The following is a 16,465-nucleotide window of genomic DNA, read 5'->3' on the forward strand; positions in this document are numbered from 1 at the left end:
TTGGAATGTTAAATAACCCAAAAGTAGTTTGAGTATAGTATGTAATTAAGACTATGTAACCAAAAAGTGTCTGCAGCTTTAACACAGTTGTAAGCTTTAAAAAGCACTTTAATTCTAAGTGGATTGCAGGAACTTAATGACACAGTAAAGTGCACTTCTCTTTTAACAATGTTAAATTAAGATGCTTTGAATACAAAGGTTCATTCTTTTCTATACTGAGATCTGCTTTATGCAGGAGAAATGAAGAGCTGTTGGTTATAGTTCTCCAGGATGATCTCACCTATGCCAGAGCTGGCACAGAGATATAGCAGCAACATTAAACAAACAATTGGTTATGGTCCCCAAAGACCATGCACCAGCTGGCATTGCTGAAGCACACAGTGGTCCAGCTATGACCCCCCTGCCCACTTTCTGTGTTGGAGAGTGCAGGGGGGCTGACAACTTCAGTGGAATTTAAAGACAGGCTCAAAGTTAAGTATCAAAATTAAGTGTTTTGCTCAACTGGGCAGTATGACAGATATGGCAATTTCCTGCAATATCTTTGGGAGATCTTATTGAATTAAGTTTATGTATCTTTGAAGTCCATTGTGTTAAATGCAAAGGTTATGTATATAAGGGCCTCAGTGATCAACAAACTACATTGAACAATGTGGCAGACAAGAATGAACTTTTGAGAAAATGCATGTGAAGTGGATTTCCTGGGAAATATCTAGGGGGAAGTTAATGAAAATCCCCACCCCTGCCTCTGGTTATGCAAAATCCCAGCCCTGTGAAGCTATGCCCTGAGGAAAGAGAGACTGTCTGCCTATTACCTGTTCACAGGGTCCCAAGCTCAAAGGCCCAAACTGTATAAAGAAGTGACTCACATATTTATAGCTGTGCTTGTTCTGAGCTAACAGCTGAAAACCCTTGGTGGGATTTGAAGGACTGACCACTGGCCAGACCCTGTGTTGGAGAAGGGGGGTGATCTTCAGTAAGCTTATCAGCAGGCGTGTATGTTCCTTTATTGTTTTAATATGTTTTCCCTGTAATGCTTTTACCTTAAGAATAAACGTGCTTGCTTAGAAAGGGCGATTGGTAACTTCTAACTGTGGGCAATTACACTGTATATAGCCTTGGAGGAGAAATCAAAGCAGGCCTCGTTAGGCAATCTGACTTGCTAGAGAATTCACAGAGTAGGCAGGGAACTGCACAGCCTGGTAAAACCCCAGTCAGGAGAGACAGACACACATGTATCCACCCGAGACAGGTGAGATGAGGATCTGGGAGTCTAGTGTGGGTGCCCTTGCTGGGCCGTGAGGAGGAATACAGCTGTAGTTGCCCTGAACTATAACAGGCAATATCAGATAAACAGTAAAGCTTTTGAAACTGATTTCTCGTGAATATTTACTGATCTGTGAGTTTTCTCCCAGTGAAAAAAGTTATTTAGACAGCTCACAAATCTTACCTGCACGTGAATATCATGAGCCTTCGCAAAGTCACCAAGTCTACTCAGCAACTCCTCAGTGCAGGAAGGTCCAAAACGAGGCGTCACTATGGGTTGTACCTTTTGATACTAAAAATATTCAAATTGCATACTTGAGATTGCAAATAAGAATCTGTATATCAGGGCCAAGAGTGCACTGACCCTCTAGCTTATATGATAATGAAAAAGGAGTGGGCTTTATTTTGTATTGTTTTCTTTTCCTACTGCATCCATTGCTCATATGAATGAATCTCTATACAGCAATATTCTGATTTTTATTAGAACTATTGTCACAGAAATAGAGAATCAAAGTTTTTTCAGTAAGTCATTTTAGTGGACTATGAAGACTTTTCTATAAGCAACCTTCCCTGAAATCACTGAGATTTTAACTGGACTGGAAGAATATATTCATGTCCATTGTCAAAAGGCAGCCATGCATTGGCCAGTAAGGGTTGAATTAGGTAATTTAATAGGCCTTTCCCATCTCTGATTTCTATGATCCAGATTGTGCCACTAAGCATATGTCTACACTACAATAAAATACCCAGCATGTGGCCACTCGGGCTCGTGAAGCTTGGGCTGTGGGGCTATAAAATAATAGTACAGACATTTGGGCTCAGGTAGTGGGGTCTCGGAGCCCGGGCTCCAGCCCAAGCCTGAATGTCTATACTGCTATTTCTAGTCAGGCAGCTTAAGCTCTGTGAGTGCAAGCCAGCTGACCCAGGCTCTTGGACTTGGTGCCACAGGTTTTTTATCACCGTGTAGACATGACTTAAGACACAGCTTGAAGTAGGGGTTGATGCAGGCTGCAGGTAGTTCCAGGAAGCACCGGATTTCCTGTGCCTTCCTCTTGTTCCAGTTTCTCCACTCTATGCAGGTGCATTGGCTACAGTCTGGCTCCTGGTTTCCATAGACAGGAAGATTACAGAGATGACCAGACATAATAAGCAAGGAAGGCATTTGTGACCTATAATATACAGGAGGTCAGACTATAATATGATCTACTGGTCCCTTCTGGCCTTAAACTCTAGGTCTCTAAGATAACTGTACTCAACAAAGTAGAATTAGCCATTAAATTTAAGCATGGCATTTTGGGTTGAAGATTGCCAACAGAATAGAAAATAGCATAACATTCAGATAACAGTCAAACTGCAGCTGGGCAAGTGCCTGGCAACTACTGTTCTCCCTGATGGCCCTCACGTGCAGCATGTCAGCCTGTCACTGTGCATGTGACACCACTAGAGAAACTGCCAGATGTTTTGGCCTGCAGTCTCTTCAACTCAGCTCCCAGCTGCAGTTTGAAAATCAGGTCACTTATTTAGGTAAGTAAATATGGATTTAGGTGCCTAACTTTAGGCATCAAGCTTGAAATCTTGGCAACAAGTGTCATACAAATGAAACCACTGAAAAAAGAAATGTAACAAGGAAAAGCTGTAACATTCCTTGACTATAGTAACAGTGCCATAAAATATATCTGCAGTTTTTCTTTAGAATCTTCTTCACACACGTGACCGAATGTACTGATCCAAAAAACTAATGTGGAAAAGGATTATTAATTGCACTGTGAAGTTGTGGCACCATACTGCCATTATCTTAAAACACAACTATTTTTTCTGAGTTAAACAAAGATTTCTCTTCATAGCATGGTTTATAAACAGTGAAATGATTTATTAGCTTATTTCTTCCTATGACCATAGAATTGTTCTTTGTAGGAAGCTAAGCAGTTTTTAAGAAAATAAAAATTATTTTTCAAAGTATAGTATTCTACAGTGCTCTGAACAAACAATATTGAATGTATGGTGTCACACTGACATTTGCCAACTCAAACCCACAGCTCCCAAACAAGTTTGTGCAGATTCAGGATTTAATTGGTCATTAAATCTATCTTTACTGATTTGTCACTAGCATTAACAATTTTATTCATTCAAACTGGATCGTTTTCTTCCAAATCTTCATTTTATTTCCATAGAAAAAAACGGAATGCAAAAGTGAATATAAAGAAAGGAGAAGTGAATTTTTGCCATTTCATACAGAGCAAATAGGGGAAAAAAGTACATGACAGTATGTGAGTTATGCTGCTGATAAAAAAAGCAACTCTACTTACTTTCTTTTCTAGTAGTTCTCTAACAAACCTGAAGGGGAAAAAAGTAACCAGTATTATAAATTAAGAAATCTAGGAAAAATATTTACCTTTAGTGTTTTATTAAGTGTTTCACATGTGAATCAATTTTATGTAGAAAGTTGAAAATGGTAAGGGCCAGTTTCTGAGCTAGTGTAAATCAGCATAGATCTATTGAAGTCAGTGGAACTACACCAATTTTCACCAGCTGAGAATCCAGCTAAATATGCAGAAGTTTTATCACTTGTAGTAATTAACCCCAGACATGTGGTAATTACTCTGTGGTCTCACTGGAAACCAAATACATGTTATACTAAAACAATGGAAAGCATTAAAAAAAAAAAAAAGACATCTTAATTTTGGCTGCACAAGAATTTAAATCAGAGCATAGAATCTATTCTATTATTTAAAATCCTATTTTTAGAACATTGCAATTTTTTATGCTTCATTTACAGTAGTTACATATATTGAGATTTAAACTGATAGACGGTTTAGCCTTCTTTCACTTAACATGCCCAGAAGGGTATCCTTTTATTTTCCAGGGAGCATTTATGTACATTTTAGAGTATGCAATATTTACACATTTGAAAACATAATGTGGATTTATTTGTTCCATTCAAAACAATAGAGTAGAGCAAACGTGTCTACAAATTTATTTATATTTATTATATATATATATATATATATATATATATATATATATATATATAAAAAAAAATCAGGTCAGGACATTAGAGATGAGCTAAAGCTGGCCCCCAGATCATACCATGTCCCCACATTTTGGAAGGTGGCAGTATTCTGAGGGCCTGTGATACAGGGAAACAGGATTCTAATGTTCCTGGGGGCTACCAATGGGTGTCAGCAGAAAAGGTCCTTGATGTCTAGAGGTTCACCAGGGACAGAGGTTCTTGCAAATCTTGGACAGTTCAGGGGTTTACACTGAAAACTGAAACCAATCAGTTTCATCTACTATAGTTTCAGGTTTAAATACAGGGTTGTTTTTTTTTAATCAAGACTTCAGACTTTCCCACCTACTTTCCTCCCAGTTCTGCCCACTTACTACTTTCTCTCCACACTTTTTGGTACAAGATAAATGCAAGGTATTTATATATCACCTCCATATATATGATCTAAACAATTCGCTGTAAGTTATTGGAATCTATGTGATAAATTATGGGACTATGTGTTAAACCACATTTATTTCATTCTTTTGACTTCCTAACCTATCTATGCTCACGAATTTACCGCTAATATTCTAAAACTTTGAGCAGTTCTCAAATCGTGACCATATCTTTAAAAAAAATTAAGTTTATTATGCCAAAAAAGTTTCCTTTTTTAATAGAAAGGAAGAGTTTTTTCCCCCCACAGTTCATGGCTGAAGTCCAGGTCACACAAAAGCAAACCTTCCAGGCTGGACACAGCTATCTTATCCATGAAAGTTGGAATTCCTCTTTTCCAAAATTATAGAGCATCCATTCTTGTTATAGTCTTGAGATACTGAATCTCAAACATGACAGGAATGTACAGAAAAGCTGTTTTAGATCATTCTGATGTTTTAAACAAGAACCAGAACTAAAGGTCCTCTCTCTCTAATGTAGCAGTTCTCAACCTGTGGCCCAATTAGCACACAGCTGTGGCACAGCTCAGCTGGGTGCTCAAGGCAAGCCCGCATGGCGGAGTCCGGGTTCCTGGCTGCCCAGCACAGTGGGGTCCAGGCTGCCCTGCCGCCCAGCGTGGCGGGGTCGGGGTCAGGTCGGGGCTGACAGCCCGCCCCACATGGCGGGAGTCCAGGGTTGAGGCTGCTAGCTGACCCCATGGGGTCGGGGGTCTGGGGCAGCCGTGGGGTTGGGGGTCTGGAGCAGCCAGCTGGCCCCACGTGGTGGGGGATCCAGGATCTGAGGCAGGTAGTCTCCCGCTCTACACAGCAGGGGTTGGGATCCAGGCTACCGTTGACCTACCACTCAGCTCAGGTAACACAGTGTGGGACACATATGCAGCTCACAATGATAAATAAGTTGAGAACCACTGCTCTAATGCCTATACTTCTGCAGTTGGTACTGAGGAAACCTGGGTGAACAGCCAAGGGAAAAAAACATTAGTACAATACTAATACCAGTTTTTAAAACCTTTTTTTAAAAAAAAAAATCTCTCTTCTTTAAATATATGCCATTAAAAAAAATCCATGAAAATTTGTAGTGGTAAAAAGATTTTACCAGCATTCACCTGGGATAACCTACGTAAGTAATGTGGGAATTCCAAACTCACTCCACAAAAAAATTTAGATTGCTGTATGTTACATTATCCTGTATTCCCAATATGGTCCTGATCCTGCAAACACTTAAGCATGTGTGTGACTACTCATATGAGTAAAATTACACATATGCTCAAATACTTGCAGGGTAGTGACTTATACATTCACAAAACGGCTCCCAGATCAGATCATCCATATACCAATCTAATTCATTATTGTATCAGGTCGTTCATGTTAAACCTCAGCCTTTTCAGAAGAGTCATTAAAAGAAGCATGTGTACTCATGAATTCATATATGTACACTGTATGGATCAGATTCTTCTCCCATTGACACTGTTGTAAACTAGGAGCAATTCCACTGTCGCAGATTTGTTGCATTAGTGGAAAACTGGTATGAGAGGAGAATCGGATGTTTGTTTTTGTTGTTTTTTTAAAGGATGAATAAAAGTTACTTCCTACACCTTAAAGTTTTAGGATTAATTCTTAACTAGCCTTCCTTCCTTTCTCACTTTTATTAAAAATACAATTTTTAAAGATAATGCTATCAGTATAATCATTTTACCTTTCTGTCTCCTTGACAGATTCATCAGTGCTTTCCTTGTATTCTGGAACAAATTCATTGCGATCCATGCAAACTTTGCCAACAAATGCTCGCTGACCAAATTTATCTGTGAAATGTATAACAGAATAAAACTCAAAATCAGTTGTTTTCCAAACAAACCACTAGCAAGATCTGCACTTAAAACCAGAGTAACAAATTCTGGCCCAGATAACTTCATTTAAGAGTGAACAGTGCCCATGTTCTTTTCTTCATCTTTAGACTGAGATTTTTTAGCCTAAAAGGAAAATATTTTGAGAAAGTAATGAGCAACAGAGATTTAAATGGAAACTCTGAACATTACCCTAGTACTTGCTACTGAAAACATTAGAAATAAGGGCTAGATCGTGCCAGTTACACATAGTCCAAAGTACAAAACTGCTGAAGGAAGAGCACTGGCAGGCAGACTGCCTCGCAGAATTCCCCAACCCACACAGGGATCATGCATGCCACCACACCCTTTTGTGGCTTTCAGCCTGCTCCTTCCTGTATGTCATCTGACTGCACAGGTCAGTTGGAGGTCACAGCCTACCTTCCTGTCCCTTTTGGGCAGTGCTTAATTTGTAATGAAAGAGAAGCTGGGGCTCAAGCAATTAGGTGCCGGGGCTCAAGCAATTTGTTTACATTCATAACTGGTGCAGCAAGCCCAGAGGTTCCAGGGCTAGGAATTGCCAGCCTAGAGGTGCCAGGGCTCAGCCTTGGCAAAAATTAAGCACTGCTTTTGGGGCACTGTGCATCCATTAGGTACTGGGGAATGACTGCAATTCTGCCTGGATTTTCCATGGGCCACACCAGGGTGGTTGAAAGAGGAGTCTTTGTCTTCCCTGCACTGCTGCACACCTCCAAAAGAGCCAGGCAGAATCTAGTCATTAGTGAATACACTGTTGCTGTCTTCATAGGCATGTGGCAATTCTCCAGAGAGGGCCATATTACTGGAAGTTAACGTACCCCGCCATCCATATTACATATCGTTTGAAGCTTATTTTATGTACATTTAGAAGAGGTATAATGTGGAACTGTCCAGCTGTGCTGTAGGCCTGTGGGTGAAGTGAAACAATGGTACCCAGAATGAGAGCGTGACATTTTTGCAGTTCCAGAAACAATGCAGCATGACTATGACTACAGTTTTTCTGTTTAAATTAAACACCAGATTAAGGTGTTAAAATAGGTCAAAGATACCAAATGACAATACAAAGATCTTTTTGGGTTTTTGCATGGGCAAGCATTGTTGTCGGGTTTTTTTTGCCAGAAATGATGAAGTTGTTTGGCATCTGCAATATGCAATTTTGCAATATACTAATACAGTGGTTCTCAAGTTATTTATTACTGGGGGCTGGGCACTCAGATCCCACCATGCAGGCTGGCCTGTAGCACACAGCTGAGCTGGGTCAGCCCACGGGTTGAGAACCTCTGTATTAGCATGAAATGTTTTCACATCGTATATTCTTAATTGTTAATTATAAGTCACAGTGATTATAATAGTTTTTTATATTTTCAGTTGATATTTTCTGACCAGATCAGTCTCATACTGAAGGTTGTGTACCCAGAGCAGTAGATTGTGCTCCCACAGTTTGTACTGCATAGTTGATAGATATAGATGTATGTGAATTACTAATGCAATGCTTCTATTTGTACGCTTTTGTACATACAATGTAGCATCTAGTCTGCTGGTAGAAGGTTTTACACTGTAATTGCTTAGGCATACAAGACTAGCCTTTGAAATATTCTAAAAAATTAGCTTTTTAGTTCAATGACACTTATGCACAGTTCAGTATTTGTATTAGAGATGACAATACACAGCTTCAATCAAAGTGCTCACTAATCAAAAATGACCATTTTGATACTGACATAAATATATAAGAATGGCCACACTGGGTCAAACTAATGGTCCATGTACCCGGTCTTTCGACAGTGTCAAATATCAGACACTTTAGAGGGAATCAATAGAACAGAGCAATTATCAAATGATCCACGTACCTTGTTATCCAGTCCCAGCATCTGGCTATCAGAGGCTTAGGAACACTGACAGCATGGGGCTGCATCTCTGACCATGATGGGTAATAGGCACTGATGTACTGTATCCTCAATTAACTTATCTAAATCTTTTTTGAATACAGTTATAGTTTTGGACTTTACAACATCCTCCAGCAATGAGTTCCACAGATTGACTGTGCATTGTGTGAAGAAGTATTTCCTTGTGTTTGTTTTAAACCTGCTACCTGTTAATTTCATTAGGTGATCCCTGGTTCCCGTATTATGTGAAGGGGTAAATAACGCTTCCTTATTCACTTTTTCCACATCATTAATGATTTTATAGACCTCTATCATGTTCCCCCTTTGTCAACTCTTTCCCAAGCTGAACAGTCCCAGTCTTTTTCATCTCTCCTCATACAGAAGCTGTTCCATATCCTTAATCATTTTTGTTGCCCTTCTTTGTAACTTTTCGATTTCTAATACATCTTTTTTTGAGATGGACTGACCAGATCTGCACACAATATTTAAGGTGTGGGCATAACATGAATTTATATAGTATCATTATGATATGTTCTGTCTTATTATCTATCCCTTTCCTAATGGTTCCTAACATTGTTAGCTTTTTTGTCTGCTGCTGCATATTGAGCAGATGTTTTCAGAGAACTATCCACAAGGATTCCAAGATCTTTCTTCAGTGGTAACAGCCAATTTTGACCCAATTATGTATGTATAGTTGTGATTATATTTTCCAATGTGCATTACTTTGCATTTATCAACATTGAATTTCATCTGCCATTTTGTTGCCCCTGTCACCCAGTGTAGAGGAGATCCCTTTGTAGTCAGCTTTGGATTTAACTATTTTGACTAATTTTGTATCATCTGCAAATTTTGCCACCTCACTGTTGACCCTTTTTTTCCAGATCATTTGTGAGCAGCACTGGTCCCGGTACAGACCCCTGGGGGACATCACCATTTACCTCTCTCCATTCTGAAAACTGACCATTTATTCCTATCCTTTTGGTTCTTATCTTTTAACTAATTTCTGACCGAGGACAAGATCATCCCTCTTATCCCTTGACAGCTTAGTTTGCTTAAGGGCCTTTGGTGAGGGACCTTGTCAAAGGCTTTCTGAATCACCTTTGCCCACGTGTTTTTGACCCTCTCAAAGAATTCTAGCAGATTTGTAGAGGGAAAATCATGCCTCACCAAAGCCATGTTGACTCTTTGCCAACAAATCATGTTTACTGATGTCTGATAATTCTGTTCTTTATTATGGTTTCAACTAATTTGCCTAGTACTGAAGTTAGGTTTACTAGCCTGTAATTGCCAGGATCACCTCTGGAGCCTTTTTCAAAAATTGGCATCACATTAGTGATCCTCCAGTCATCTGGCACAGAAGCTGATTTAAATGATAGATTATATATCACACTTAGTAGTTATGCAATTTCACATTTGAGTTCTATAGCGAGGAGGTGTGGCCTCCCTCACAGGCAGGAGTGGAGGGGACACCAAAAGCCACCTGGTGGGTGGAACTATGAGGGCCACACCCTACATGCTACAAGCAGAGCGGTGGTACAGAAAGGGGAAATATAAAAGGCCAGCCCAGCCCAGCAACTCAGTCTGGAGGGATCTGCCAAAGGAGACAGATGTGTCTTCCCCGCTGCTGGAGTCGGAAGTCAGGGAAAACTGCTACTGCCATGAGGACCAGTCTGACCTTCCAGAGAGCCCTGTCACTCCCAATGCTGACCAGCTACTATCACTACCCTTGACAGAATATCCTGAGGAGACCAAGGGGGAGAATAGAAAGCAGCCCAGGGGAGCCAGATTACCATCTGGCTATGGTGATGCCTGAAACACGGTCAGCGTGTTTCAGGTGGATTCCCCACTGACCCAGTTGCAGACCACTCTTCCACTGTTAGGACCCTGGGCTGGGATGCGGTGGAGTTGGGTGGGCCCGTGTCCCCCCTGCCACCCCACCCTTAGGGTGGCAGTACTCACCCTCCTTAGCCCACGAGGCCTGTGCTCCTCGAACGTCCCTCCTGGACCCCCAGCGATTGTGCTTGCCCCTGTACTTGAGCCCCACAGATTGTGTTTGGTGCTCACTCCTGCTGGAGCCCTGCTTAAAGGCGGGGTGAATAAACTGCTACAGCTCTGCCTGACTGCAGGCCACAGCCCAGCCTGTTTACAGCCCTGCCCTGCTTGAAGGCCAGGCCCCTTGAAAAATCAGTAATTCTCACCTTTTTTTTCTTTGCTTGAAAAAGACTCTAGCAGACTAAGGAGGAGACATGGCCTCTGTCAGAGGCAGAAGCGGAGGGGCAGCCACACCATCTTACAAGTTCCTTCAGAACTCTTGGTTAAATACCATCTGTTCACGGTGACTTGTTACTGTAAATCAATTTGTTCCAAAAAATCCTCAATTGACACCTCAGTCTGGGACAATTTCCCACACCTGAGCCATTATTTTTTAGGTGACAAATCTGAGAATCTCCTTCACATCCTCTGCAGTAAAGACTGATGCAAAGAATTCATTTAGTTTCTCCTCAAAAGCCTTGTGTTCCTTGAGTGCTCCTTTAGCACCTTGATCATCCAATAGCCCCAGTGATGGTTTGGCAGGCTTCCTGCTTCTGCTGTACTTAAAATTATTTTTGCTGTTCGTTTTTAATCTTTCGCTAGTTGCTGTTCAAATTCTTTTTTTGGCCTGTCTAATTATCTCTTTTACACTTGACTTGCCAGAGTTTATGCTCCTTTTCCTATTTCCTCAGTAGGATTTGACTTCCAATTTTTAAAGGACGCCTTTTTGCCTCTGGCTGCCTCTCTTACTCTGTTTACCCATAGTGGCATTGTTTTGGTTCTCTATTTTTTAATTTAATTAGACCCTCTATTATGGTGTTTTTAAAGTTTCTATGCAGCTTGCAGGCATTTCACTCTTGTGACTGTTCCTTTTAATTTCCATTTAACTAGCTTCCTCATTTTGGTATAGTTCCCCTTTCTGAAATTAAATGCTATCGTGGAGGGTTTCTTTGGTTTTTCCCCCCCTCCTCAAAGATGTTACATTTAATTATTGTATGGTGTATTATTGTGGCTATATTCTCCTCTGAACCAGATCCTGTGCTGCTCGTAGGACTAAATCAAGAACTGCCTCTCCCCTCGTGTGTTCCACCACTATTGCTCCAAGAAGCAGTCATAATGGGGTCTGGAAACTTTGTTTCTGCGTCATAACATGAGGTGACGTGTGCAGTCAATAGAAGGATAGTTGAAATCCCCCTTATTGAGTTTTGCATTTTTATAGCCACTTATCTCCCAAGCATTTCACCATCACCATCCTGGTCAGATGGTCTGCAGTATATTCCTACTACTATACTCTTATTATTTAAGCTTGGGATTTCTAACCATAGAGATTCTATGGTATAGTTTGATTCATATAGATCTAACTTGTATCTAATTTAGCACATCTCTATGCTTGTATAAAAAGAAAAATGGTGGTGGTGATGGTAATGGTAATGCTACCAATATACGTTGGGAATTCTACCTCTACAAGGAATTACAGTATATGAAGACACACCAGATACAAGCCCCTTAAAAGCTTAGATCAAAGAGAAAAGACTCCCCTTAAACTCTGGAAAAATGTTTTTTTTCAAGAAAATCAAAACAATGAAAAAGCCACCAGTGCTGGATAGAATTCTGACAACAGAAACCAGGAGACATGAATTGTATTGGCGGCTACTGAATGAGTTTTCTAGTTTAGATGCTACATCACCAAGACTTTGCCACAGGGGCTGCTTTCAGAAATACACAAGCAATTTGTATTTGGCCCATGTCAGAATTGAACCGCTAGTGGGAGAGAGACAGATAGAAACAGACTGAGTCTGATCAGAGAGCATCCCGTTCATCTGCTTCTATAGCCACCAGAGCAAGCACATCCTCCAGCAATTGATCCTGTTGCATTGTTTGCTTAAGAAAAACAGACAAACTCCATAAAATTGAAACAGCTGAGAGAGCAATCTAACGGAGGCAGCACTTCAAAGAGGAGATGATATGTTCTGCAGAATATCTGTAGAAGACATGCTTGCTAAGGATGCAGTTTCACTCAGTTTTCTTCCTACTTAAGTAAAATGAATCTTAAAGCAAAATCATCTAATTACACTGCAATAATCACCTTATGGCACTAAATTTATCAGCTAATGGGAGAGATGTACATAAGATCACTGTCTAATTATAAGGTGGTTCTTCTGTCTATGCTACTACAAAGATATAAAGCCCTACTTTCCTCAAACAGTAACTCAGTGAAAACAGCAGAGGGAGACAGTGCCAGTCAGGATCTAAGTCTGGATATAAGAAGTAACAGGTGAATGGTAGATGCCCTGTGCTGCTATGGAAAAAGTTTCTAAACATGGCATCTAACAAGCAGTCACTTATAAAATTCCTCTGTGAATATTTAGTTCAAAAATGCACCCAAGAGTGTAGGAGCACACCCAACCCAAACACTTCTCTTTGTTGGCGGCTTTTCCAATGGTAAAGTAGCAAAGTCCATCACTACTAGAGGTGCTGAAGAAGCCCAAGATTTGTACAGTACTCAACAGGCAGTAAACACGAGGATGCTTCTGCATGCTATATGTTCCAATATGGCTTTTGGGTCTCTTGGTGTCAAAGGGACCATAGTGATTATTAGGTCACCTGACACAGACGTTTTAGGGCTTCCAGGTCACTGCTTTCCAAAAATGGAACACATAGGTAACATGTGTATTGAACCAGGCACCATTACCAAGCATCAATTCATACTTGTGCATGCAATTTGACACACATTCACTCCTGACTTCTGCAACAGACTTCCTAGAGTATACTTCTCCGTCATCTCTATTTGGCATTGAGGGGACGAGGGGGGGAAATAGTTTTTAATGTCAAAACGAAAGGAGCTTACTGCTTTCCGAGATCTTCCAAATCAGGGCAGAGTGATGGACAAGCTGCACTTTCTGTAACGAGGAAATAGGTAGTGGTGCTGTATGACTACAGCAAGAAAGAAAAGGAGATCTACAGTGACCTGAATTGCTTGCGCCTCAACGTAGCTGCCAAAAAGGACAAGTCACTGGCCAAATTCCCACCACATGAGGACAAAAAATTATCTTGGCAAAAGAAGATTTGGATGTCTTTGCACAAAGGTAAACCAGATATTGGGTCACCAATGGAACATGGATAGAAAAAACTTAGATCATGAACTACTTTCTATATTCTTCTAAGGCCCAATGACTTTTGAGCCTGTATAAGACCTTATTTGTGCCTTTACCAGTAGGGGCTGCTGCACAGTCAACCATGTCTGGAGTCTGAACAATCCTCTCTGCGCAGAACTCTGTACTTGCCACGGCAATGAAGACTGTGGTAACCCACATACTCTCACAAGAGATCATAGTGATGAACAAGATGATGATAATGATTACTAGAAATGTCCTAAGTGCTATTACGCTTAAGTGATACCTGTACATTATTGACTAAATTGGTGTTATCTGCTATTCACCTATGATGTCACTTAAAAGTGAATAGCCAAATACAGTAGCCACAGTTCTGGTTCTGTCCTTTTGTATTTGCAGTGTGTTTTTGCAGCCATGATCACTATTAAAGCAGCTCTTGTTCAATCCCAACCCAAATGGCCCTTCCTAACCATTAAAAAACTCACGACTTCCATGGGGCAGATGGCTAAGGGCTCGTCTATACTTGAAATACTACAGCAGCACCACTATAGTGCCTCACTGTAGACACTACCTACACTGAGAGGAGAGATTCTCCCCTCCATGCAAGTAATCATCTCCTGAAGAGGCAGTAGCTAGGTTGACAGAATTCTTTCATCAATCTCACACCATCTACACTTGGGGTTAGATCAGCTTACCTACGCTACTCAGGGGTGTGGATTTTTCATGTCCCTGACTGATACAGTAAAGTCAACTTAATTGTCTAGTGTAGATCAGACCTAAGTCAGCAAAATCATCTTGGTCTGCCACTGGTCTGTTTCCATCGTCTTTGCCTATTTAGACCCCAGTTCAGGAAAGGATTTAAACATGTGCGTAAGTCCATCCCTATTCAGCATAGCACTTAATCAAAGACTAAACTTCAGGCAGCTGCTTAAGTCTCCTGAAGTCAATGGAAGGTAATCATGTGCCTAAATGTATCATGTGCTTAAATGCTGTGCTGAATAGGGATGGCCTGATCTCTGTTGAATTAGGGCCTTAGATTGTAAACTCTTAAACACGTCTTTTGCTTCTGTGTGTCTTGTACAGCACTGAAAACTGTGTTGGTGCTTATCAAGTAATAATGAAATCAAGCAAACTCTCTACAGCGTTGTCATTTTGAGCACTTACATTTTCACAGAGTAATACCATACAAATCCTATATTTGGTTTAATATATAGTTTGTCTGTGACGTAAAAGTAAATGTAGCATCTGCATCCTCAAACAAGACAGTATTTAAACATCTCTGAAAAGGTCAGCTATAACAGAGCACATGGCTTGTTACATACCCAAGTCATTTTCAATTAAAAATGAAACAAGAGAGTTCATAACTGGGTTGAAGTCTATGCCCCTTTTTTGAGGGGCACTCAAACTTAAGATTTCACAAAATAATGAATAATCAGATAAGACTGTGGGCCACACGAGTCTCTTGTTTTACTCCACTGGCTTATCTTTGATATTGCTCCTGGAAAGTTATATTAATCCTTTAATCAAGGCCAAATAGCTACACATATTGAGAAAGGGAAGTTGATATGCAAAAATGAGCGTACAACTGTGTGCTGATATTTGCATATGCAATTACCATAAATGCACATATAAACAGGGCATTTGTACAGATGACTCGCCAGTTAGGGCCTGATTCACCAAAGTTTAACATATACACAGTTTCACACTTGGTTACCAAAATTTTGTTGGCTCACATTATTTTGCTCCATTTGCATGGGATCTCTACTATATGCAAAATTAATGGTAATGGCCCCTTTCACTCATTTCACTAGGAATATGTTCATCAAGGTCACAAAAGTTCACATGCTTAATGTTCCTAGGTGTTAAGGAAAAAGAGCCAAGAGTATATTCCACAATTATTGCATGCAAACTATATCAGAACAAATTCATCATGCTGTCTAAAGTGTTCAATTCATACAAAGTCATTACTCTGATTTGTTTTGAATTGGAACTGAGGCCGAATTTTGTCCTTGTGAAAAAAGAAGACTAACACCACCACAGGATTTGCACATGTCAGTTGAACATTTGGATGCAGTAATCATATGGGCAAGTGTTATATAAAAGTATCTGCCCAAAGACATTTCAGTCGTGGGCCTTCAGAGCACAGAGAATCAATTCTACGTTTGGTTTGCACATTCACATAACATTTGCAAATGCAAACCAGTTTAGATTTTGTTTGCACGTGCAAAAGCACAGCTGTAACTTCAGAAGTCAGCCTGAGGGCACATTGAAAATGTGCTTCTGCACAATAAGCCACCTCACAGGGAAAAATATGAACACATTACAAAGACAAGGAAGTAAAATATTTATTCAGACCATTGGAATTTGTAAACTTGTATTTCAATAACTGCAGTCAGGTAAATAGTTCTCCTTTGCCCCAGCTTAGCTTTCCCCAACACTGAGCATCCTGGTGGCAGACATATGCCCTGACCAGTGCCTCCTGTGCATGGGAGCTCCTTAGCCAAGAAGCTAAGTACACCAAGAGACATAACTGACCATTCTCACTTGGTGGAGGAGGGAGTGAAGATCCCAGCAAAGCCCCTCTCCCCGCTAAGCCAAGGGACAGAATCAAGATCCTGCCTCAGCTCCCCTTCCCCAGGCCTAGTTGCAGGGGAGGGGAAAATCCTTGTGCACTCTCACTTACCCCCTTTCTCAGGATTGATGACCCCAACCATTCAAAAATCATGAGTACAGTCTAAACCCGCCCACGAGATTGAGTTAAAAATATTGACTAGCTTTAAAACAATGAGACAAACAAATATTCGGTTCTTTTTTTCTGTCTTCAGGTTTCTTAGCCTTCAGAGTTTATTCGCATCCAGTTTTCTCCAGAAGCAGA

The 16,465-nt window shown here is 40.6% G+C and overlaps 1 protein-coding gene across 3 annotated transcripts in view; it reads right to left on the reverse strand.

Annotated features, from left to right (window-relative positions):
• The window catches only part of GDA (guanine deaminase), a 51,599-nt gene that overhangs the window by 20,164 nt on the left and 14,970 nt on the right, over positions 1-16,465 (reverse strand). For 2 of the 3 annotated variants that reach the window (XM_038402280.2, XM_038402279.2), the window contains exons 5-7: positions 6,398-6,503; positions 3,570-3,597; positions 1,448-1,555 (exon numbers count right to left, since the gene is read on the reverse strand). In XM_038402280.2, coding sequence (XP_038258208.1) covers positions 1,448-1,555; positions 3,570-3,597; positions 6,398-6,503 — 242 coding nt within the window. The remainder of the gene's footprint in view (positions 1-1,447; positions 1,556-3,569; positions 3,598-6,397; positions 6,504-16,465) is intronic. The other variant, XM_043514665.1, reaches the window with a different exon arrangement.

The sequence above is a fragment of the Dermochelys coriacea genome, chromosome 5 (genome assembly GCF_009764565.3).
Source record: "Dermochelys coriacea isolate rDerCor1 chromosome 5, rDerCor1.pri.v4, whole genome shotgun sequence".
Classification (NCBI taxonomy): domain Eukaryota; kingdom Metazoa; phylum Chordata; order Testudines; family Dermochelyidae; genus Dermochelys; species Dermochelys coriacea.